Genomic DNA, 24,944 nt, shown 5'->3' with positions numbered 1-24,944 from the left:
GTTAAAAATTATTGATCGTATATCTTATTTTATATATTTCTTTCTATTCAAATAATTTATATTATTAATAAAATCTATATTTGATAGTTAAAGTGCGTGATTCTATAAAAGGCATGATAGTATTTATATTTCATTAAAAAATTATAACAATATATATATATATATATATATATATATATATATATATAAATTTTAGATAAATAAAAAAATTATGTACATATAGAAGTTATATTTGTGTATTATATTTTTGAAGTATTTTATATCAATTAATTATTTACCATGATGAGGCATATATACTTCAGAAAACAATGTTAGTTGTTTGTTACTTTAACGTAGACAAAAAACAATGAGACTGTAATAATCATGTTAGAGGTACATATAAATTTGAAACCTTTTATGGTTATGTGCGTTGTTTTTGCATATATATTTATTTAATCTCTATCTTAATAGATTACTATTTTCATTAAATATATCAATGATTATTTTTATGACATTAGTTTCAAGTAATTGTGGGCTTCAAAATCACGTGGATGTGAATGTATAAAATATTCGATATGATCTGGTTCAATAAATTCATCTTCCGGTACTGTTTTATATATCGGTTCTCCCTTATATGTACCCACTTTCCATTCAGGATAATTCTTCATCAGCTCTTTTTCTTCTGCGATATTACGCTTGATTTGTTTCAAGAATCTGAATATTTTAATGTTGACAATTATTATTCCAATTAATAAAAAATCATTTAACAATTTAAACGAAACATTTTATTCTTTAAAATTTAATTAAAACTAATGAACTTACGTTCGATCTCTTTCAGCTAGTAAAATAGGTTGTATTGCAAATTGAGCACTTCTCATTTCAATGACTTCTTTCTTTACTTTTTTCCATTCTACGAAATATAGGTAATGCCCCACCACAGTAGTAACTAAACATAAACCTAAAGCAGCCCGTCCTAAAAAATATTTAATTATAGTTTTTTTCTAATATTGAATATTATAAGATTGCACTTGTAAAAAAGGCCAAGCATTACCTCCAAGAAAAGTACGCAAAGGTACACGTTCTGTTGTAATAGGACGATAACCCTCTTTCGGAGGCAAGTCTTGAGTAAAGCCTTTCGTAGCAGTACTCATATTTCTCTTTCGATATATCCTATCTTTAATCACGAGTCCATTAAAATTGAACTACGACGTAACGTCTGAAACCTTCGATTTTTTTTTGCTTACAAAGTCACTAGATTTAGTGAAAAAATGAACACTATATCGATCTAGTTACTATCTTTGACCTACAAACACTATCTAATAAAAAATGTAATAATATTAGTAAATTCGTCTTATACTTTTCATGTTATTTAATATAAAATAAATGACAATTATTATGAAATTCATTTATGATAAAATAATTAACAATTTGAAGTAAAGAAATGTAAAGTCACTACGATCATAAGTGGCGCCATTTTCAAATCGGAGAAAGTATTCAATAGACGTGAAATCGCATAGATATTCTTATATTATCTTTTCGATAATAATTTATTTTCCTTTTTTTTCGTTAATCGTTTATATTTATTACAATATATTAAATACTTGTGCTAGATCGTATTCTGTATCATAAAAAAATTTTTCTTATATCTATATATTTAAATGTATATATATATAAAATTTTCCATTAATCATTACTTTTATCGCTCTTAAAAATATATTTTCGTACATATGAAAATAATAATGGTAAAAAAATAAGGAACATATATATATATATAGAAAGAGAGAGAGAGAGAGAGAGAGAGAGAGAGAGAGAGAGAGAGAGACGAAGGATGTTAGGAGTAGAAACATAGTAGAAATGTATTTCCTTACGAGTCACGCATATACGTCCGATTGAGAGTGATAAATCGGTATGGAGGTAGCAGGAAGTTAGAAGAGTGGGGATGCAATAGAAACATTGGTGGGGGTATAGCGGTTCTGTCGTTGATTACGTCGGTAGTGTTGAAGCGGTGAGGCCACCGTAAAGGCCGTATTTAAACCAACAGGTGTTTGTTCGTTCGACTTTTGGGACGTATCAGTTCTCTATTATTTTTTTCTTCTTCTTTCTTCTTTGACCTTTCCTTTTCGACTTTTCTCGTGAATCTTTTTGAGTCGTTCTATCAAAGGAACTTTTCTTTAGCAAGGAATCCGATCACAAGGCGCGTTGTTGATCGAAATAAACGGAAGGTGAAACACGCGCGATAAGCGGCGTAACATGATGTCGGAGACCGTAGTGACCGTGGACAATTCCAGCAACAACACGAGTAACAATCCACGACAGGTGCCTACTGTAAAGACGGAACCAGGTCAACCTAGCCCTCTGGCTGGCATAAGGCTCAATGTGCCCTATTTTAGAACTATACCTGGTATCATAAAACTCGTACAATTGGTAAGAATAACTGTTATATTCTTCTAGTATTTTCCTTTTAAGTTCGATGTTAACTTATTGAATCGTAATATTTAAGTTTTTATAAATTTAATTTCTGACATGCAAACTTGAATATTTCTTTATGAATATCTAGATAAGCATCGGTATATTTGCTAAGTGAAACACTTTTTAAATAAATATTAGCTCGATCGTAACAAAATTACGTAGAATCACGCTCTACGATGTTTACATATTGTATAAAGGGAATAATTGTGTTATCTAAGATCTTAGATACGAAGCATATTTGTTTTTCTTTCTTTTTCCTTCGAAATTTTAATTCATTTCATTTTCTTTTGTATATTAAACGTTAGATCGGTCTAGGTAGACATATTTGAAGTTTCTCGTCATTTTGTCAATACAATTGTTTTATCTTGGAACTCGGCCAATCCATCAACAAGCTAGACGAAAAAAGATAAAAATTTTTATCCCCGGGATATTTTCGAATAAATTGCTTCTTTATTATCTATGAACGCATGCGCATAATCATGACGCGGGTAGCTTGAATAAAATTGAACATTCATTTCCTTCGAAGGATTTCATACGAAGAAGGTGAATAATATTATGTAACTTAATGCGCACACGCGTCATCTCTTGTTCAGAATAGTATTACGCATTTCTTTCTTTATGCATTCTATATACTTTCAGAAAATAATGTTTACTGTGTATTATATCCATCATCGACAATTAAACATTTGAATTTAGAATTATTTACATATTTCTTATTATCGATTTGTTATAATCGATTTTTCTAATCGATTATTATTTTTCCGCATGAACGATTCTTTCAAACGATCTAAAAAATTAGCTTTTTTATCATTCTTTTTTTATTGAACGTACTATCTGTCATTTTTAGATGTTTCGATGAACACGATTATCTTTGAAATAAAAATGCATTCTTACCTTTTGATAACTGTCAATTAATAGCGGTTATAGCAATGGTTGAATAGGTTCTGCGTACCGTTGCATGTAAATTATCATGTCTGGTGCTTTATAGAAGATAACTCTCAGCATGTATACCGTACGATGCAAAATTATGATTTTTTATTCATGATAAAGTTAGCACATTGATTTCACTACGTCATCGTGACGTGGATAAAAATAATTTAGCAAATAGTTCATTAGCATTTTTTTTTTCTTTTTTTTTTTATATCTAATTCAGAATTATTCTCGACGTAATATTTCATTTATCATGCGACCTTGAAATTATGATCTAAATGACGAAGTATTTTCGCATAAGATTATTTGTAAGACATAAGCAATCTTATCTGATTTTCAAATATTGAAAGTATTAAGAAGTTACAATTATTAAACTATGTACCGTTAAAGAGATATCAAATCGTCGATATAATTTAACTGTAATATTCTCTGAGAGAAGTATGATGAACGACCATGGGTGGAGGAGATTCGAGCGGTTTACACCGTGATGTTGAACCTGCAACAGCATAACCGTGTAACGGTAATCTTCTTACGGAACGGTTAGCAAAGCGTCTAGCTATGATGAGAGGGGAAAGGCTTCTGTTTACGAAATTGTATTAGTTAATACTCTAAGTTTCGATTCTTTATTCTTTTTTTTTTCCATAGAAGATATCTTTCTTATCTCGTTTCAACGTCATTATATCACCAAACTTCGATGGACACTAAGCTATGAGAGATCTATTGTTTTAATTATTCTCAGCTTATAAGAACTTATGAGAGCCTATTGTTTAAAATTAAACTTAACCATTTGAATGGTTAATGGTTAAGTCACGCAGAATGATCGTGCTGTTTACATTTTATGTTGAAAAGTGCCGAAGCAAGTGCCGGAGCATTGATGCAATTGATGGTGCACTAAAGTTTATCGACATATATTGAAACAAGTGCCTCTTTAACATTTTTCATCGGTATTCATCGATATGAATTAAAACGAAACGTTGTTACTTTTCAATAAAATGATTTCAAAGATCCTTCAAGAGTTAATAGTGGTAGTTTTGATTATTTAACGTTGAGATAGAGTATATTCATCAATTCGAAAGAAAAGGTCGAGTGTATATATGCGTGACACTGGTCAGCCCACCTAATACTTTTTAATAAATGAGAAGGCCTTTTAGATAATAAAAAATAAAAGCTGGATAACTCGTACTCAGTAATCTTTGATAATTTAATTTTGTTCTCATTCTCATTTGCGACAACATAAACGAATTATATATTTCATATGGAATTATTTGAAAAACAGCAGGTAGTCACGTTAATAAAGATGTTTTTAATGTTACTGTGTATTAAAGGTAACAAGAGTAACAAGATACGTTTTATTCTCTCTCTCTTTCTCTCTCTCTCTCTCTCTCTCTCTCTCTCTCTCTCTCTTTCTCTCTTTCTCTCTTTCTTTCTTTCTCTCTCTGTCTGTCTATTCTGTAATAGTACTCATAATAGAGATAATAAATGTTATTTGGCTGGCGTTCAAGTCTACCAGCTGTTTACTTTTTCTGTGATGTATTTTATTAATGCCAACTTTTAATTTTACTGAACACTAGCCTATGTGTAGATTAAAATTTGATAAGAAAATTTAAAGATAAGACGAAGTAATATTCATTCAACTTAAGAAATATAATAGAAGAAAACCGTCTTGCACAAAAAAATACTCGAGCAATGCTGGAGATGCTTTATGACTTCGTGACCTAAACGAGTAAACATACTACGCACGTTCTTAACTCCAAACAAAAAGACTATGTTACGTTGGAAAAATTTAACATACATAGATAGGATGTAACAGGACAATTCACAGATAGAAAAAAAAAGTTGTCAATTCATTTAATTGCTCGTCATTGATAATAAGTAACGATTATATATGATCACGATAATAATTATGATATGCTTGGAATAAGATAGAGAGAGAGACAGACAAACAAATAGATAGACACAAGAAAAGATTGCTTTTTTCAGGGACGGCAGCACGTTTTTTTCTGCGGCCATACTTGTTTTGTCTCGAATTACATTCGTAGAACTTCGTCATTGATTCTGCGCCAAGAGTCGAGTTCAGTACTGATATGTATATATAATATTTACGACGATCAGCGTTTTTAAAACTTACTTTGAAGATATCTTTGAAATGTGATTTCATCCTGAAGAAAAATGATATCTAAACGAACTCGTGTTTATTGTTCCGTAATTTTTCTTCTTCTTTTCCTTTTTTTCTTAGAAATTATTCGCATGCCAAGAAAATGTCTCTGCTATCGTTACAATTGAATCTAAAGAAGGCTAATTTATAGTATCGATATCAATAGCTATAACTAGAGGGAATAACCTTGGTCTCGACGAGATCACCCGTCAAAACAATTCGACCTTCGTCCTAGACGATTGTCTAGGATAGATATACATTGCGTGTATATATGAGTGATTTGACGTGCGTTGTAGGTCGAATTACCTATCGTGCAGGATAGAAATGAAATATTGTTTCGTTGTTTCATCGCTCTAGTTTTAATTTCTATTTTAACAGAAAAAAATAACGATCGAAACCAGGAACGTTTCATTTCGTTAATCATATACATACACACACACACACACACACATATATATATATATAAAATATATACATATATGTATATAATTTTGCGAAGTAGTTAGCGAGAAGTTGAATTATTTTTCTTTTTTTTAATTTTATTTTCCTTATCTAGAAAGTCATCAACGTGCATTGAACACGCTTCGTCTTACGGTATTATAACGTGACAATAATTTTGCCTTTAGTACAAAGGCGATACGCCATTTTCTCGAAAGAAATTATCGCGACGATCACGTTAGACATGCTAATGTGTATTCGTAATGGTGAAAGGGTCAAGAAATGGAACGTGAGATGAAAGGAACGCTTTTAGGAATATCGATGTAAAATAGTTACAAGTCTTAACGTTCTCCGGGGCACGAGTTTCGAAAATTGGGTTGCGTCTTATTTAAAATCCATTTCACGATGGAGTTCACACGACAAAAGATCATTTGAATAATGATTCTTTCTCTTCCTTATCGTTAATATTTATCATTGAAGAATGATTATTACATTATATAAACTTTAGATAAGGAATACAAAATATCATGTTAGATATCGATTAAGTAAATAATAAAGATCAGAGACCTTGAGATGCCACAATCCAGAAAAGCCTATCTGACCATAACATTGGTCATTGATGATTCTTTACTATCAATCGATAATTTTTTCAGGAGTATGTATCTGCTACCTCGAGATTGGAACATTAAATATTCATCAAAGATAGATAAATAAAAGTTCAAGAGAGTTATTTCTTTAGCCATAACTGTCTTCCCAGTCAAAAAGTCCGTCTTGAAGTCAACTGACATTCCTGCAACGTCGTAATCCGAATTCATGTATTCCATTGGTGGAATTAGTTAGATATACCGGTTGGACCGGTTCCTATTACTCGCAATCACTTGTGGCTATGATCAACGAAAATCTTGATGGAGTAATGCTGGAGAAGGGGAATCAGAAATTTGTGAGAGGTGAAGAGGGAGGGGAGAAAGAGGAAGAAAAAGAAGAGAACTTTGGGTGGATTTAGATACCGACTCGTTCGATTATGTTGGTTCGTTCGATGACCATACATGATCATCTCGATGACGTACTATACGTGGCGTCCTACATACTCCAGGAGCATCGGTATCTTCTAGTCAATGTGTGTGTTCTGTCGTGTACAAAGACTCGTACGTTGCTTGAGGCCGTATTGGCGGCGTTCGCCACGTTGGCCCTGATGTCCGTCGTAGCAACGGTATCGAAACGACTCATTAACAATTCAAGCCGTCCTTGGCTTCTCTTTGGCCACGTTGCTTCTTTTCCTCGACGAATCTACCGCTACTGCGTAGCATACCTAGCCGGCATACCGGTTACTTGGCCCACGTGCCTGACTCAATTTAATCGATTGTTTTTGATTTCTTCCATCAAGCAATCTTTTCTTATGAGTCTATGTATATAAAGAGTCTTATGAATCTACGTAGTATTCTTAGTACTAAACTACATTTCGATTTACCCAGAGTCGATTTAACATGAGGAACATTCTATTAACGTACCATTATTTCTATATCACATATTTCATTTAATAGTTGTTATTTTAGTGTCATAATTCGAAGATCAACAAAAATATATTGAAACAATATATATCAAATCATCATTCACTATAATGCTCCAGTCATTTCTATGCGAACATATAATTAGACTTTGAGATCGATGTAACTACTTCGAATGAATTCTTACTGGATTATCTTTTAATTTAATTTTCATTTGAGTTTAAATCTATTACATGGATAACTCCATTTGTATTTTTTCTTGTGGGTAGGAAATTATTGATGTGTATTCGTCGAAGGAAAGATGACTGTTCTTTCTGTACACAAATCGATAAGCCTTACTTTTTCTTTTTCTTTTTTAGTATCGTAATACTCATAGAATGTTTGCTTTTATTTAATACTATATTGATAGTATTAAATAAAATTTATATATTGATATATTGATAAAAATAGGGTTGAAATATTCTTAAAAGAATATTTATGAACATGAATGCTGTTCATTATTATTGTCGCTTTCATAATTTCCTCGTAATTTATTGAATCTTTGAACTAGAATAATTATTATAGTTGCATTCGCGTGAAATAACAATTTATTTTTACATTTGAATATAATATTTTATGTTTCTATTATGCACATACGTCATTGTCACGTTTTATCTATAGCCTTATAACGTTTCAAATATTAAACGATCCCAAATATAGGTTTGAATATATAATGTTGCTTTTTCCTACGTCTTGCCGAGCATTATTTTTCTTCTTTTTATTTTTACAGGACGTTATGACGTAAACATGTAATGCTGCATTGTGTTAATAATAAGAAAGTTCGCTCATCGACCGGCCTTATCGTTTCCGGTCTCGCCTCTTAACGTCTATCCTGTGCACTGTAACGAAACACTTCCCGTTGAAGTAGATACAAATGGTCACCGAAGTACCGTATTAAAAAAGCATGTGTACACCTGCAATGTTCAACGAAATCGGCGTGCATCGTTTTATTTTTACATTTTAAATCGATTGTTGTACAATTGATCAATAAAAACTGCTCTTAATCGTAAATCAATCATAAATTTTTGGTGTAAAAATCGTAAAGATAACTTCGATTTGTGCTTTAGATTTATATTTTTGTTAATTGTAAGAAAGTGACGATTCGTTCATTTACTTAAAATAAAATCAACAGACAGGGATCAATGAACTTCGTTTTATGCTTGGATTGATTCGACTCATTTATGCGTTACATTGGAACAAACACTAAGAAAAAAAAAAAAGAAAAGAAAAAAGGATGGTTGACGAAATCAAAGGACCCTTTGATTAGTCTTTTACGAGATAAATATTATTTTATAACGACGTTATATTATTATAGATCATAAATTTTTGATAAGTTACTATCTTCTGAAAATTCGTGTTACTTTCTATTTCTATCGAAAGTCATTATTTACTATATAATGAAATCATAGATAAGCAAAGGGCCTCGTAAACTTGTCCTCTTCTCTGCTTTACTAAGAAACCAATGCAATCTGATTAGGCTTTCGAGAAACCTTCCGACTTTCATGGAAATTCACAAACTTAACGATTTCAATTGTTTTGATTTGTTATTTGGAGTAAGAAAAAACGGGATTGTTCAATATACTAAATGAACGAACATTTTTCAATATATTCAATCGACTAAAAAGATTTGTGTTGGACTAGGTCAGGGGTGGGCAACTTCTTCGTCACGAGTCACACGGTCTTTATCATCAATCAATTCGTTCTTCCCCCACTATTTGAGTTCATTAGTTACCACTATATGCACCTTGTTAAAAGCACGAGGCATGCAGTTTACGAGGCATGGCGGTGTCAAACAGTGAGAATCGTCTCTTCCCAGCTTATTGTAACAAAAAAGTAGGAAGAAAAGGAATCGGCTGCGATTCGCGAGTCGTCAATTGCCCATTCCTAATATAAATAATCGCGTATTTCACTCTATCTTAATCAATTCTCATTTGTGATAAAAATATCACTCGAATTGGCAAAAAATTAAATGTTTAAACATTTAGTAACATATACAATAATTCATTTCTTTTTTTATTAAATCAAATTGATCAGTTAATTATTCACATGTTTAAATTTAGAGACTTACATGAATGATTACTCATCTTAGGATAGTCGAAATCGAAGTTAGACTCATCTGAGAAACGTCTAGCACATGTAGGTCAACTACTCGAGTGTTATCGCGAATCGTGATCGCCCCACGCTAGATGAGACGCCCAACAGCTAGCTAGTTAGATTGCGCAATTACACTTATTGCGGAGGTACTCGTTTCATTGTGTTATGTTACTATATAAATTCCCAAATGGGAGCAAGAGTCAGACACATTGAGTGTAATACTTGTTACTACGTTATATCCTAGGAATGAATATATTGCTTGCTGTGTAACAAGTTATGCATCAGTATAATTGTTAACAAGCCGTTTATGCAGAAGGCAGTGCCGCGCCTCGTCTGCGGCTTGCAATGTAACTATTTTTCATAGTATATGAAATTATCGATATGTATATATCAATTAGGATAGAGAAATTAACAGAAACTGACAAGTCAAAATAGAATTGAAGTTGAAATGATACGATAATACGAGACAATAATACAAAAACAATTTCTATGTTCGTATAAACATTTTTTGAGGCTTTTGAAATTGTATTTTACTTTATTTCATTTTTATGTTTTTCGTAAGGCAATTGTAGAAAAGAAGATAAGTGAATTACGTCATAGGTAAAGTGTGTTAGAGAAAATTGCGAATGGTCAGTATTGTCTTCGGACTCGACTTTCTAAAGTTGTAATATTGTCTTATTTTTTTTTTTATATATGAATAACGTTGACAATTTTAAATATACAAAGAAGAATTATGTAAATTCGACATATTTACATGTTTGCCGTTCAAAAAATCGACTTTCGTCTAGTTTCGATTTTCGAACGAAATAGCAGCCATTTAACAGCTAGATGCTTGGCGAGAAGCCAGTACGAACGAAGAAAGACGAAGAAGAAAATGACTTTAACTTTGAAGATCAATGTACACAATACTTTTTATGAGTATGATTTCAGCGACTGATTACAAAAGAAATTTTTAAAATTCTTTCGATGATAAGACACACCTTTCTTCTCTCGAACGTTTCCTTTAAATTCTATTAATAAAATAAAATATTCTAATGTCAACAATATCTTTTAGTTATAGATCATGTATTTTTATTGCAAAGGAAATGACCCCATTTTTTCCCCTCTAAGTATTATTTTAAGAACGTTGCGATAACATAAGATACGAGTCGAGTCATCACTGTTTTAAGAAAGCACTTACGTCACCGTTCACTCACGGAGTACCTCGATTGAGAATCATTGCATCGTTTTGTAAAATGTTTTCCTCATACCTTTATCGAGAGTTATATTATTTTTTATTATTTCTTATTATACTTATAATAATTCTTTCTTCTAACGATAAGTATTATCATTAATATTGAACTCGATAATTCGTCAAAAGATCAATTCAAATTGTTATAGCATGATCCGTGGAAAATCATTTTGAAAGAAAACAATGAGATAAGAGAAGAGATTATTTTTATAATATCTTAAATATTTTCTTTCTAAATATTGTTCGATATCGACAAAGAAAAAAAGCAAAAGAAAAAAATAAGTAAGATCTTACATTTAATCAAAGCTATGTAATATAATTGTGATCGTAATTATCAACATCCTTCTAGAAAGTTGTAGGAGCTATTTGTTTGCTCGTCGGAAAGGCAATTCACCTCCGTGTTTCTTACTTTGTCGTTTGCGACGAGCCATTAGAGTTTATCGATACGTTTCGATACGCTCCGCTAATTTGAATCCCTGATGTCACTGCTCGTCCCATAGTAAGACACTGCATTAATGAGGTAGAACAAAATTGTGGTACCAACATAAGGAGAGACGACTTCCTCCTTGTAACCTGTTTTACTTTTTTTCTTCTACATTTTAAAGTTATTTATTATTATTTTACGTCATTGATAAGAATACGTTTTAAGTAGATTACTTTTGCTTTCAAATTAGGTCATTGAACTATGATCATTCATAAATTCAAGAAAAGTACGACGAAGATACCGAATTTCGAAATAAAATAGACGATATGAATTGAAATAAACAATATTTATAATTGTGTATTCATATTTATTGGTTAATTTAATTATATACACTGAAATTTAAATTACAGTAATTTGAATAATAAGGTCATCGTTTTATTTGTTATTTCTATTACGTATTTACTCGTTGTTTATTTTCTCTTTACGAATATAAAAAATGTAGGATGCATAAAAATTGTATTTTGAACTATGTTAAAACGATAACTCACGAGTAATCGTATGCATCTAGGTCGTTAACATTTCTTGTCCAACCGACGCGACGTGTGTAGCTAACTATTATCTCATTTCACGGTCTATACATAATTCGGTAATAATCCTTTTTCTTTTTGTGGTCATGCAAGTGCACAATACAATATATATATATATATATATATATATATATATATATATATATATATGTAGTGATTATCTCTTTCTTTCGCTTTAGAAAGTATATATGATTTATATAAATTTACAAATAATACTATATATATATATATATATATATATATATATATATATATATATATATGTGAGTCGTAATATTACAAATATTTCATCGCTAACAGGACTGTAATAATACTTTTCTATTTATTGAATGCACATTCGAAATCACTTCAATAAAACCGGTTCGACGTCCGCTCGGTTAAAACGCGTTGCCGTGCGTGATCAAATTCTAAAGTCATCGATTTCAGATATAAAAATAAAAAAGTGTGATCAGAGAAAAAAAAAGAGTATAAATATAAAAGTCCTATAAGATTTTGTAAGTTTTTTCAGATTTCATGATATGCATGATGACCATATTGAAAAGAGAATTATTCAGTTTCTAACATTCCAGATTGTATTTAATCAATTCCACGAACGTAAGCTTAAGTAGGCGACGTTAGGATGTGGATATTTGTATGTTAATATTATTACGATCAATGATGATATGTGAATAATAAGCAATGAAATAAATCTACTATTCTATAGGATATATATATATATATATATATTTATGTATATATACGTTATTAAACTTCGGCAAATTATAAAGAAATAATTTATTGTGCAAATATCAGAAATTAGCACATTCTGATTTAATCAGAATTGATTCTGATTCTGATTATAATTTAATTTTGATTATTATCATAATAGCTATCTAATTGAAAAAAGAAAAACATTTGTGTTCCTATTTTTCAGTGTATTTATTTCGTATCATTGACATCAATTATTTGTAAGAATCGTGTTTCTTAATTTATATCACGAAATATAAAGTCTTGATTATGTAAAATATTAACTTTAAATAGTATTGGTTTTAGAGATTACATAATAGCTTGACGGTATTTGTTTGACATGCTTGAAAATATGAAAAGAATCGATCGATTGTATCTTTTTGATAATTATTTAAGATTAATAAGAATGTAATTGACTAGTTAATATACGATTTCATAATCATTTGTTATATATATATATATATATATAGAGAGAGAGAGAGAGAGAGAGAGAGAGAGAGAGAATTCTCGACTGGGTGTTTATCAGGGTCGACGACGTTTTCAAGCGGTGAAAGTGAAATTCTTCCTTTGCCGTTTCAACGTTTCGATCCTTCGTGCTTTCGTACCCGTTCACTGTTCCACGTTCCTATCATAGCTATGTACGTGTAAATATGACAGATCGCTTATCCTTCGATCTCCAATAAATTTATTTTAATAAATCGTCGAGAATATTTAAAAAATTGTATTTACAATTTATAAATATTTTTTCATTTTTATTTATAATGATTTATTCATAATTCATCGATACTTGACAAGAATATTTATATTTGAACATCTGGTACATTCCACGAATAAATAAAGAATTCATTTTGAACAGGCCTCCAAATTAAAAAGTCTATTTAATTCATTTAATTTTTTAATTATTAATTTTTATTAAAAGAAGAATTTTTTTAGAAACATACAAAATTTGTTTGACATACATAAAATGTTTGAGTTTCATAATATTAGAGTGTTATACTCTTTAACTAATAAATTTAAACGATGTTTGGTCGATAGTCCCAAAGAAACCAACGGAGAAACAGTTGTTGGTTTGTTTGGTCCTACCAGTAGCACGTAATCGCACAAACGAAAACGATGTTAAGAAAACGGGTTAAGTACCCGACTGGGTGGACGTTGCTCGACGAAAATATCAAAGATGTAGAACGCGTGTGTCTCGATCCCGAAACTCAAAGAAAACTGTGCTGTATAGTCGGCGAGTATGTCTTTTTGGAATACCCATGGATATACGTTCCTCGGGACGACGTTTTAAAGCTTTCCCATGAAATAGGATCTTGTTTGGGAGCTTACAGAGAAAAAATTTCTGCTTATAATGGTACAAGTTTTTTATTTGGTTACAATTCGATTGAACTGAGTTCTGATAAATTTGTGATTTGTCTTACGGAAGAGGCAAGAGATGCTATTGTCCAAAGAAATAAAAACATTTCGAAAGCTATTTTAAATGGTATTCGTGAACAGACAGAAAAGATTCCAAAATTTTGGAAATCCTTAGGTAGTGAGGATGATTTGGAAAGTTCAGCTGAAAACACAAGAGAATTGTACGAAATAGAGATCAATCTTCCAACGACTTTATCAGGTTTAGATCGTCAACTTTCTGATAGAGATTCTGAAGGATGTAGGGATAGTTACATCGATTTGATACCTATCAATGAAACGTTCGATAACATTAATAAGCTTCTAGTTTCTCGTGGAACTCAGACACATCTACAACCTCGAGAAAGCTATGTTCAAACATATCCCAAAAATCCTAGAAATGCTTGTACTCAGTACGTATACGAGGACACTTTAAACGGTAAATTACCTGATTTGAAGGATTTTGAAAACGTTGAGAAATCTTGCGACGAAACTGAACAAAGTATCGATAATAAAGAGGAATTAGAAGAAAAGAAAGAGAAAGAGAGTGAAACAGAAATTAGCAGAGAAAAGGAACCCATTGAAATATTTTTGGAAGAACATTCTCAACGAATGATCGATGAGATCAAATACAATGCTGTTGTAAATCTTTATGTAGATGATATTAAAAGTTTGCGTAAAGATGACAATAAAACGATCAAATCCATAGAAATACCAATCCGTGGCGAGTATCAATTTTTTATAGATTTAAAGGCCATTAAAGGTAATACTATTTCTGACATTTCTTGGCATCCAAAGGTAATGAATTTCGTAGTTGTTTCTTACATTGGATTATCTAACATAATTCCTACATTGAATTCCAATCCAGGTGCGTTACTCTGGTCATTGTCCGATACCCTTAAACCACAATCGTATTTACGATCTAACGAAGATGTTCATTGCATTTCCTTTTGTCCCTCACGAGAAAACATAGTTATTGCAGGTTGTGAAAATGGTCAGCTAGTTATTTGGTATATACCATCTCATATAATCAACTCCGGTAGTATTATGAATAATAATAACAAATCCAAAGCATTAATCGATCAACAAGACATATTTGTTATAAATGTGACAGCAACATCGAAAGAAGATTTTTCTCATCGGTTGCCAATTCGAAAAATCAGATGGATTCCAGCCAAATTTCAGATAGAGCCAAATGGAAAATTGATGAAATCTTTAAATGACGTTAACACTTGTCAATTTATGACAATTTCAGTAGGTGGTATCATCATCATTTGGACCCTTGATTTATCATTGAATTTGTCCAACGATATCTTAAAAGAAACATATCGATTATCTATATCAATACCGAACAATTCTCATAATTTCACGCTTCTCTGCGTCTCCATTTCCTCGGAAAGCTTACAGGAAGAGTGTAACAATACTCATCGAAAGGTCAACGAGTCCGATAGGAAGGAAGAAGAGTATACTAGGAGATTATGGTTGGGTACCGGGGAAGGGGAATTGGTGCGTTGCACCTGGAAAGGCCAGATGTTCGATGCGGAGCCGTCAAGTACTGAGAAGTGTAACTTCCTCGATCGTTCCTTTGCTCACGATGGTCCCGTTATCGAAATCGTTCGATGTCATCGTCTGTTGGACGTTATTCTAACGATGGGTGGACATGTTTTTGCTATGTGGAATGAAAATTATTTGGAATCACCGATTTTCTGGAGAAGATCCAAGGTTATTTATACTGCTTGTTGTTGGAGCTGTCAACCTGGTGTCTTTCTGATGGGCAGATATGATGGTGAATTAGAAATGTGGGATATCAAACGAAAAACTGGAGAACCTGTTTTTATCAGAAATATTTCAAATGGACCATTAACTGTATTATCTTTTTGGAAGAAAACAAAAGAATCACCTGGCCTGATTGGAATTGGTGATCACAGAGGTATCTTTCGTGTGTTTAAAGAACCAGCTAAGTATTTAGATGATGATGAAAGAATGGATTGGTTCGAGGAATTCGTATGGAGAGAAGTTAAAAGAAAGAAGGTCTTTTCAAGCTGGCAAAGCGAATTTCTTAGGAACGATCCGACTGTGATAGCGAAAAGATTGGAGAAAGAGGATCAAGAACGAAAGAGAAAATTGAAAGAAGCTAAGGAAAATCTTCAGAGAGAACAAGAAAGGAGATTAAAATTAGAGGCCGATAAAAAGGCGCGGAGCGCACCAAAATCGAAAGAAACCATTTGGAAATTGAAGGAACAAAAGCGGATGAGAAGCGTTCTCTTGAATAAAAAAGGATTTGTTCCTGAAGAATTGGAAAGACGAAAATTACCGTTGGTTCGTTTACAACAAGAAAAACGTTTGAAATCGCAGAAAATTGAGAAGGAAGTTAATCTTTGTAAAAAATCTTACGAAGATATCGTAGCCCTTCAAATTCCTGAAACATCGAATTCTTTTCAACGAACAACTAAAGTCCTTGACGAGAAAGTAAATGAAGTAGAAGAAGGAGTCGAGACAAATATAGAACAATATATGCAACAATATTGTAATATCAGAGACGAAGTTCGAAAAATATTAGCTGAAAAACTTGAACAAACTATTTCATAATTAAATATAAACGAAAAAGTGCTGATGTTAACAACGATGTTAAAGATTTCCTTTCATTTTTTTTCTTTTTACAATTTTTCAGTAATTAAATCAGAGATCATTTTATTTGAAACTTATTAATAATACGGTATAAAAATATAAAATATCTGAATCATCTAACAATGTATTATGTTTCCAGGGTCTTGGAATAATATGTATGGCATGTGTTTCGCCGGCATTAGTGGGTGCATCCCATTGGTTTCTATTCGTTGCAACGACATCTTTTATTGCTACACTTTTGTGGTGTTTCGTTTATCTTCTCTCGATACGGGAAGCACTTAAGATTCCCATCAATTGGATATTAACGGTAAGCATTATCAAATGTTAAGAAATAAAAGATTTCTGTTGAAAATATTAATGATGTTAAGATTAGAAAAATAATTATTTTTTTATTTTTATATACTCAAAAGTATATTAATTTTTTAGGAGCTGTTAAATACATCGGTGGAAGCGGTACTTTATATGATCGCTTTTATCGCTCAGCTTTCCCGTTGGAGTTCAGTATCTAATGCTCCATATATTGCTTCGAATATCGCTGGTGGTGTATGTATATAAATATATAAATATATAATATTAGATATACAGGGTGACAGTAACTATACATTTTTTATATAAACAAGTTTTATTATATAATATATAATATTATTGAAGTATATTTTGTAATAGGATATAAATTTAATACATTTCAATGTGATAATTAGCAAGTTAAGTATAGGCGCAATTCCCAACGTTTTTCCGTAACTCGAAACACTCTCTCCAACATAGCTGGTGTAATTTCAACAGCTGCTGTTGTTATTCGTTGTTTTAATTGATCTATACTATGTTTTAATTAATCCTCACTTTACACATTTACACTTGAGTATATTTTAAATTTGATAAATCCCCAGATAAAAAAGTCTAGGGATGTCAGATCTGATAAGCGTATATCTTAAAGTATTGACGAGATAAGGTCAATCCATCTACAAGAAAAAAAACTTCATTCAGGTAGTTTCGAACAATTATGAAAAAATGGCGTAATATTCTACCCTGTCGGAAAACAATATCCATAATCTTATTCTATATCAATTGCGACTCAAAAAATTATTATAACATGACGCTGTGCTTAAACTTGCAAACTTTGTAATATACTGAGTTTTTATCCTATTATAAGATATATTTCAATAATACTGTATATTGTATAATACAGCTTACTTGATGTAAAAAATGTATGAAGACTTTATAATAATCCTGTATTTATAACAGAATCGAAGAAAATTTAACGATATTAAAACGACTAAAGTCATTACTACCAGAATTATAAAATCTGTCAAAATTAGATATTAAATTTCTTCTTTTATAATTATCGAAAACATAATAATTGTAAAATTAAATTTATTAAAAACAATAACGAATCAAATGTATTTTTTTGTTTATTTTAAATATCTGTTTGACAGATGCGATAAAAATATGTTGGTAGTTCTAGTGTTTTAATGTTTCTATGGACGTGTCAAAAACGTTGTTTAAATTGTTTTTGTTGATTTTTTTTTCAGGTATTTGGTATTCTAAATACTCTGGCATATGCCGCAGGTGCTTACTTCCTTTATATAGAATGGAAAAGTAATAATTCGCAATGAAATGAAAGAACGATATTCAAAGAAGACAAGCCAGGTACCTGAAGAGCATGTACAGCGACAGTGTTATACTATAAAGTCGGGCTCGTAAACTTCTAAATGTTCGTCCAAAAACGAAACAAATAAAGCACTGCACTGTCCAGGATCGTTCGTACTCAGCAGGAATCTACAGCTGAGAAGAAGGAAAGGGTCAAAGCTAGTCCTACAAGACCCATTCATCTCTCCACCGATCGTTTGTGTAGCTTAAAAGAGACTTTTCTATCTATACGTGCCTTTTGAAAAAATGAAAAAGAAAAAAAAAAAAAAGAAAAAAGAAGAAATAAAACACATTATTGCTTTTCCTTTCGCACCTGCGATCGTCGAGGGATTCCTTTTTCTACCGTCCAGATACCGAATATATTAATATCAAACGTGACTACAATTCAATATACACAAATTATATTATCTCCAACAACATTAATAATAATAATAATAATAATAATAATAATAATAATAATAATAATAATAATAATATAATAATAATATTGATAATAATAATAATAATAATAATAATAATAATAATAATAATAATAATAATAATAATATTAACACGCTACATGAATCATAAAATCATGATCTATTTTTGAAAAAAATCTGGTTATATTTTAATGTGCAGTGAAAATTTTCTAATTTCGTATTTCGAAGCGTTAGATAATAAATTTTAATATTTAGTGATCATTATAATAATTCATCTTCGACGATCAGAAGTACGAGAAACAGCGTATTATTTTATAAAAAAGATGATGATCTACTTTTTTTTTTACAATCGTTTAAGTGCTATTATTATTTTACATAAGAATTACACATCGATTATTTGGAGTGTTGTTATAGACGAAGTCCATGTTGGATAGATCGTCAACAAAAATGATTTGTGTGTTAAAATTGAAAGAACAATATGGTCACGTTTTTTATACAAAACATCTTTCTTCTCTCTCTCTCTCTCTCTTTCTCTCTCTCTCTCTCTCTCTCTCTCTCTTTTTCTCTCTCTCTCTCTCTCTCTCTCTCTCTTTCTTTATTTTTATAGTTCTACTGCAATATTTCTTGTTCATCGATATTATACAAACGCAAAAAACTTCATTTTCAAGTTGTAGCATTTTTTTCAATATATATATATATATATATTGAAAAAAATGTTACATTATACATATATATTTATGATAGTATTATATGCATACATACACACACTTACGTACACATACTTACATATATATGTATATAAAATTATATAGATGTATATGTATAGATAACGGTATGTTTTCATGCACAGAACAAATTTATTATAGTTATTCTTGTTTTTTTCTTTTCAATCGTAATTAACGAATATTTTGCATTCAATAAGTAAACCGCTCAAGCTTCTTTTTTTTTATTTTTTTTATTTTTTTTTTTATTTTTACGATCGATTGTAGCGTATCCTTGGGAAAGTCAAATCAAATGTCGATGATATAATCAAATATCTATGTACAAGAATTATGTGTACTAACGTTAAATAATAATATTGTCGATATTTATTAATATTTCCCGTGTTATATACTAAAGATAATATTTGTTTGAATAGATTAATATATCGTTTTTTTTGTTTTACAATTAATATAAATTCAAACGAAGTATGTACATTGTATGTGAAACATATAAATGGTGGTTTAATATTACATTATATATAACATTTTCTTACTGATAAAAGAGACGGGAAGACGTAATCATTCAGCAAATTTAGCTACTCGGTCACACATCCCCTCTTCTTTTCCTTTGACCCTTTTTATGTTCATCGATTTAAAAAGAAAGGAAACAATCAAAGGAACATCGAACGGTGCATTTACATATCAAGAAATAATATTTTCTCTTTATTGTTATTATTTGTTAAATTTCAAAGAATAACATTTAATATATATCATGTTTTATATATATATATATATATATATATATATATATATATAACATGATATATAATATATATATATATTACTTTTTTAATTTTGAAATTTTATTTATTTCTTAAATAAATAGATGATAAATAAAATAATACAGAAATATATAAAAAAAAAAGAAAGTAAAAAGTGTGTGTTTAATTAATTTTTTATATATTGTCAATTTGTTTTTGTATTTTTGCCAAAACAAAAGTATTGAGAACCTCTGCGAACTCCTCCACCTTCTACGATATACACGAGATTCGTTTTATAAATGTGTGTGAGTGTATGATATCATGTATGACGTCACCCTATGGATCAGTATTCGTGGTACGGCTTGAGAAGCGCACGCACTTCAGTCATTCACAGACGGTCATCTAGCGATCATTTACCTTTGAGGTTAGTTGAATTGTGATACATCTTTTCCGACTTTTATTTATTTTTTTATTGATTTCTTTTTCTCTGTTTTTCTTTTTTGTTAAACTATTGTTTCATGAGAAATAAAAAAAAAAAGCGCGCTTCTGTGCATGTGTACTTATGTGTGTGCTTTGCATGTTTGTGTATATATATATTGTTAAAAAACTTTAATTTCTTATCAATAGAAGTAAATCCGTCTCTATCGATTTTAATTCTTTTTTTTTAAATATCGTATTATTATCTACTTTTTTTTCAATATCAAATGAGATTAAATGAAAATGATAAATTATATCGCGAAAAAATAATATAGTGAATTCACGATTCTTTAACTTGCCACTTTCTTTGATGCTGACTATTTAAAAATAACTACTGACGGCAAACCTAACGTGTTTTAATACTTAAACACGCCCATGCTGATGTCGCTCAAAGTCTTCTTAAGAAATTTTGTATATTTGACGCTTAACAATATGACGCTTTAAACTATACGAACTTCAATACAAACTGATCCCGCCAACTACAGACGTAATAGCGTCGGATCGAAGAAACGTTCGTATTATAAACGAAACATTACATGTACTTTAATATTATTAATGATATGGAATATTATATGCAGTTTAATATTATTTAAGTTGTTAGAAAAATAATTCCAAAACTATGTAAAAAAAAACGATTATAATAATATCATTTCAACTGTGATTCAAATTTTTTAAAAATTATAATATTTTAACAAAATTTTATTTATTTATTTTCTTATATCACGTTTATTTACTTCAATGGATGATTCATTTATATTATAGATTAGATACATTTATATTTTGTGATAATCATAGTTGTAATAGTGTATTGTATATATAGTTACGTTAAAATATTCTTAAATAAACAAATTATATTTAATATGCTCATTTTGAAGTTATTGAAAGTATATGTATTGTATATATATTGTATATGTGTATGTGTATAGGAAGATGTTGATAACCTTGAAGAATCCATGACCGAAATACGTTTGGTGAATATAAAAGGCGTTGTTTCCTTGCACTTACTCGTTCCTTAAATAATATAAAAACTTTCTCTTATAATCGATGATGACGCTTTACTCGTAATTTATTTATACAATTGATAATTATTATACATACTCTTTTTTATTTTCAAGGTCCCATCATAATAAACAATCATGTCTCATTCTGTAATAATTAGAACGCAAACAGTGACGACCAATTCAACTGCGATTGTTATTAATACAGGATATATAAAAACTTGGAGTGGAATTTTAAAATTTTTACAACTCGTATGTATTAAGCTCGTTTCTTTTTTTTTTTTTTTTTTTTTTTTTTTTAAATTAAACATTATGTTTTGTATTTAACATGTTGCCTATCGTAGGCTTTGGGAATCGTTTGCGTAGGCATTGCCGGTGATCAATTTAGACCGAGATATTATAATACAACCACGGATCTATTCTTCCTTTTAATAGTAACAACGTTTATGATAGGAACTTTTATTTTGTTACTAAGCTGTTTGTCTTCCCTTTCTACCGCATCTATAATATCGAAAACGATATACGTGAGTATTTATACAATAAAAAATTAAATAACTGTATTTCTACCTGTGAAAATAAAAATAAAAAAAAAAAATTTACTCATTTTTCAGGAACTATTTTATCATTCAATAGCATTTGGTCTTGTTCTCTCTGCATCCTTGACATTACTGGTACAAGTAAATAAAAATAATTCTAGAGAATACGAATTGCTGTTAGGTGCTTCTGTAAGTGAAATCCAATGTTTCTTTTTTCTTTCTTTTCTTTTCTTTTTTTTTCTTTTTACAGAAGAAACGTTTATATTCGAAGCATTTATTTTTCAGATTTGCGGTCTCGTAAATTCAGCGCTGTATTTGCTTAGTACAATAATAGCACTTCGTACGTACAGGGGTATTTAAGTGCTATTGACCTAATGGCTCCAGTTATGAACAAAACGATGGAAACTAACTTATATTTATAATGCTTCAAATTAATTTAATTGGAATATATATATATATATTTAAATATATATATTTATATACATTACATATATTAGTTATATAGGTATATATATATAAATGATTCAACTGCCAAATAACTTTGAAATAATACTCCTTTGGCGGTTTAGATTTGTGTAAGTGACATCAGAACTAATATAGTACTTATTTATTATTTTTTGATAACGTATTACATAAATATTTATAATGTTTTTATAGAAATCAAGTTCATACCATAGTAGCTATTTAAAGTCTCATTTAATATTTTTGAATTAAAACATTCTGTTATATACCTATATAACTAATATATATATATACATATATATACATATGTATATATATATATATATATATATATATATATATATATATAAACATAGATATTCTTTTACAGAAAAATATAATATATTTACAAAGATTACTTTTATAAAGAATTTTGAATGACTTATTCGATACAATTGTTGGATCTCATTCATTATTTTATAACTTTTTTCACGCACAATTATCAACTATACTACCTACAAATATAATTATAAGGATTAATATACGCTTAAATTGATGTGATGTCATTTAAAATTAATAAGTATATGTATTTCGACTTGTATGAATATTATTTAATATAATATAATATATAACATTGAATTAAGTTATTTGTTTTATATAACAGACGAGAATTTTATTAATTCATATTATGATTATTTACACAGGATGAAACTGAAGAATATAACACTTTGCTACAATTTATAAAAGGGCAAAAGAGAGAAAGGATCTGAGAACTTTTTATTGCTTAAAATCATTCAAACTTTTTATTTTTTTTTATTTGATTAGTCAAAAGATAAAAAATATTTTGCTGCTTACATTTTTTTCATGATATACGGTATTGTTTAAATATAATATACAATATTAATTTTGTTCAATCATAAATGAAATTATAACGAGATTAAACTTAAATGAAACAATTATGGACACAAAGTTATTTTCGTTTGAAACAAAATTAAATTTGATTTAAGTATTGTTATTTAACATCGAATTATTATAAAATCTTGGATTGTTAATTAGTATGGATAATGAAGATACAGTAATATATAATGTATATACATATATTTATAAAGTCATACATATTATAAGAGTTATACATAAAAATTTTTGGAAGCAATATGCAAAAGATTAAATTTATCAAAACTCCATTCAATCGGTAATATAAAATTATTTACCGAACTTAATCAAATATAAGATCAATATTTTCACAAAATGATAATTGATCTTTTTTGAAAAAGTATAAAAAGATTATTAAACGTCTTACAAAAAATTACTACTTAAAATGTTCGATAGAATAAACTCATTAAATAATGATTTGGTTTACCAGTCAAACAATTATACCAATTATAGTAGGGATCTATTTTACTGACCAAAATTTCTACAAGTAATAATAGATTTGTACCTATTATACCGATCGAACAAGGATTGTCTATTAGCAGATCCCTGTTTTATTGACAACAAAAATCTAATGTCTCTTGCTTTTCCGATTGATATAGTAGATCCCTGTTTTGCTGATCAAGTTAAAGGTTTAACTAGTTGCAAGGAAATAATAGAACAAGTAATTAACAATTTGTTGAAAATTCAAAGAATCTTCGAAATGAGGTTAACGCATTCCCGATGGCGATTTTTCGGATAATATTTTATAAGTCGGAAAGTTTAAAAAATCTTAAGCAAACTTCCGGTTTATTAAACGTGAAGAAATTGACGATTCATTTAGTTTTAACTTTATCATTGTTATTATTGTCTTATTATTATTATTATTATTATTATTATTATTATTATTATTATTATTATTGTTATTATTATTATTATTATTATAATTATTGTTATTGTTGTTATTTTTATTATTATTATTATGTTATTATATTGTTATGATTATCGTATAGATATTCCTGTAATGCTTTGATATTATTTTCAACTATTTTAATAATAACTATAGTAATAAAAGGAACGATGATAAGTAACACAACATGGCAGCGCATCATTTCACCTTCAAATTTAAATATCCAAATTTTTAATATATTTTAATTATATTTTAATATATTATAACGTAAAAATCACTTTAGAAGCAATATTTGTATAAATAGATGAATACAATAAGATCATATCAATAAATAATTTGTAAATAAATTCATTATTCTTAAAAATGGCAATTTATAAAAATGAAAACTCATAAATGATGAATTATGTTCGTAATTCACAATCTTATGCACTTCGATAAGATTCGCAAATGGTCCCGTTTCGTCTATTATAAGAGTATATCAAACATATCGAATGCTTGAAAATGCGGGACATGTTATTTCGTATTCAGAGAGAACGTGGAGGCTTATAAAA

General features: G+C 29.5%; 4 protein-coding genes and 1 long non-coding RNA gene across 10 annotated transcripts; 4 read left to right on the top strand and 1 right to left on the bottom strand.

The window, feature by feature from the left end:
* Positions 1–392: 392 nt before the first annotated feature.
* Positions 393–1,227, bottom strand: LOC124957095 (NADH dehydrogenase [ubiquinone] 1 alpha subcomplex subunit 13). Its single transcript, XM_047513780.1, has 3 exons — positions 1,031–1,227; positions 802–952; positions 393–693 (listed from the first exon to the last, which is right to left on the bottom strand). Exons 1-3 carry the CDS (start codon positions 1,128–1,130, stop codon positions 486–488), a joined length of 459 nt encoding a protein of 152 aa, XP_047369736.1. The 5' UTR covers positions 1,131–1,227; the 3' UTR covers positions 393–485.
* A 641-nt stretch (positions 1,228–1,868) lies between these two features.
* On the top strand, positions 1,869–19,899 carry LOC124957082. 4 transcript variants are annotated; one of them, XM_047513754.1, is made up of 5 exons: positions 1,869–2,020; positions 2,155–2,403; positions 16,734–16,901; positions 17,021–17,137; positions 18,124–19,899. In XM_047513754.1, exons 2-5 carry the CDS (start codon positions 2,230–2,232, stop codon positions 18,205–18,207), a joined length of 543 nt encoding a protein of 180 aa, XP_047369710.1. In that variant the 5' UTR covers positions 1,869–2,020; positions 2,155–2,229; the 3' UTR covers positions 18,208–19,899. The 4 variants fall into 4 exon arrangements, with proteins under 4 accessions (XP_047369710.1, XP_047369724.1, XP_047369720.1 ...); XM_047513764.1 differs by having other exon boundaries at positions 1,951–2,042; XM_047513768.1 differs by having other exon boundaries at positions 1,948–2,403; positions 17,005–17,137.
* LOC124957099 lies at positions 2,412–4,398 on the top strand. Its single transcript, XR_007103453.1, has 2 exons — positions 2,412–3,917; positions 4,024–4,398. It is a non-coding gene; the product is annotated as an uncharacterized LOC124957099 (long non-coding RNA).
* Positions 12,761–16,727, top strand: LOC124957055 (dynein axonemal intermediate chain 3-like). The gene has a single exon (XM_047513689.1). The coding sequence runs from the start codon at positions 13,691–13,693 to the stop codon at positions 16,553–16,555; it is 2,865 nt and encodes a 954-aa protein (XP_047369645.1). The 5' UTR covers positions 12,761–13,690; the 3' UTR covers positions 16,556–16,727.
* A 345-nt stretch (positions 19,900–20,244) lies between the features above and the next one.
* Positions 20,245–22,869, top strand: LOC124954897. 3 transcript variants are annotated; one of them, XM_047508733.1, is made up of 6 exons: positions 20,245–20,546; positions 21,526–21,570; positions 21,715–21,849; positions 21,942–22,121; positions 22,209–22,322; positions 22,419–22,869. In XM_047508733.1, exons 3-6 carry the CDS (start codon positions 21,736–21,738, stop codon positions 22,491–22,493), a joined length of 483 nt encoding a protein of 160 aa, XP_047364689.1. In that variant the 5' UTR covers positions 20,245–20,546; positions 21,526–21,570; positions 21,715–21,735; the 3' UTR covers positions 22,494–22,869. The 3 variants fall into 3 exon arrangements, with proteins under 3 accessions (XP_047364689.1, XP_047364602.1, XP_047364521.1); XM_047508646.1 differs by having other exon boundaries at positions 20,245–21,110; XM_047508565.1 differs by lacking the exon at positions 21,526–21,570 and having other exon boundaries at positions 20,246–20,546.
* The last annotated feature ends 2,075 nt before the right edge of the window (positions 22,870–24,944 follow it).

This window comes from Vespa velutina, chromosome 1 (genome assembly GCF_912470025.1).
Source record: "Vespa velutina chromosome 1, iVesVel2.1, whole genome shotgun sequence".
NCBI lineage: Eukaryota > Metazoa > Arthropoda > Insecta > Hymenoptera > Vespidae > Vespa > Vespa velutina.
This window is presented reverse-complemented; position numbering and strand designations above follow the sequence as displayed.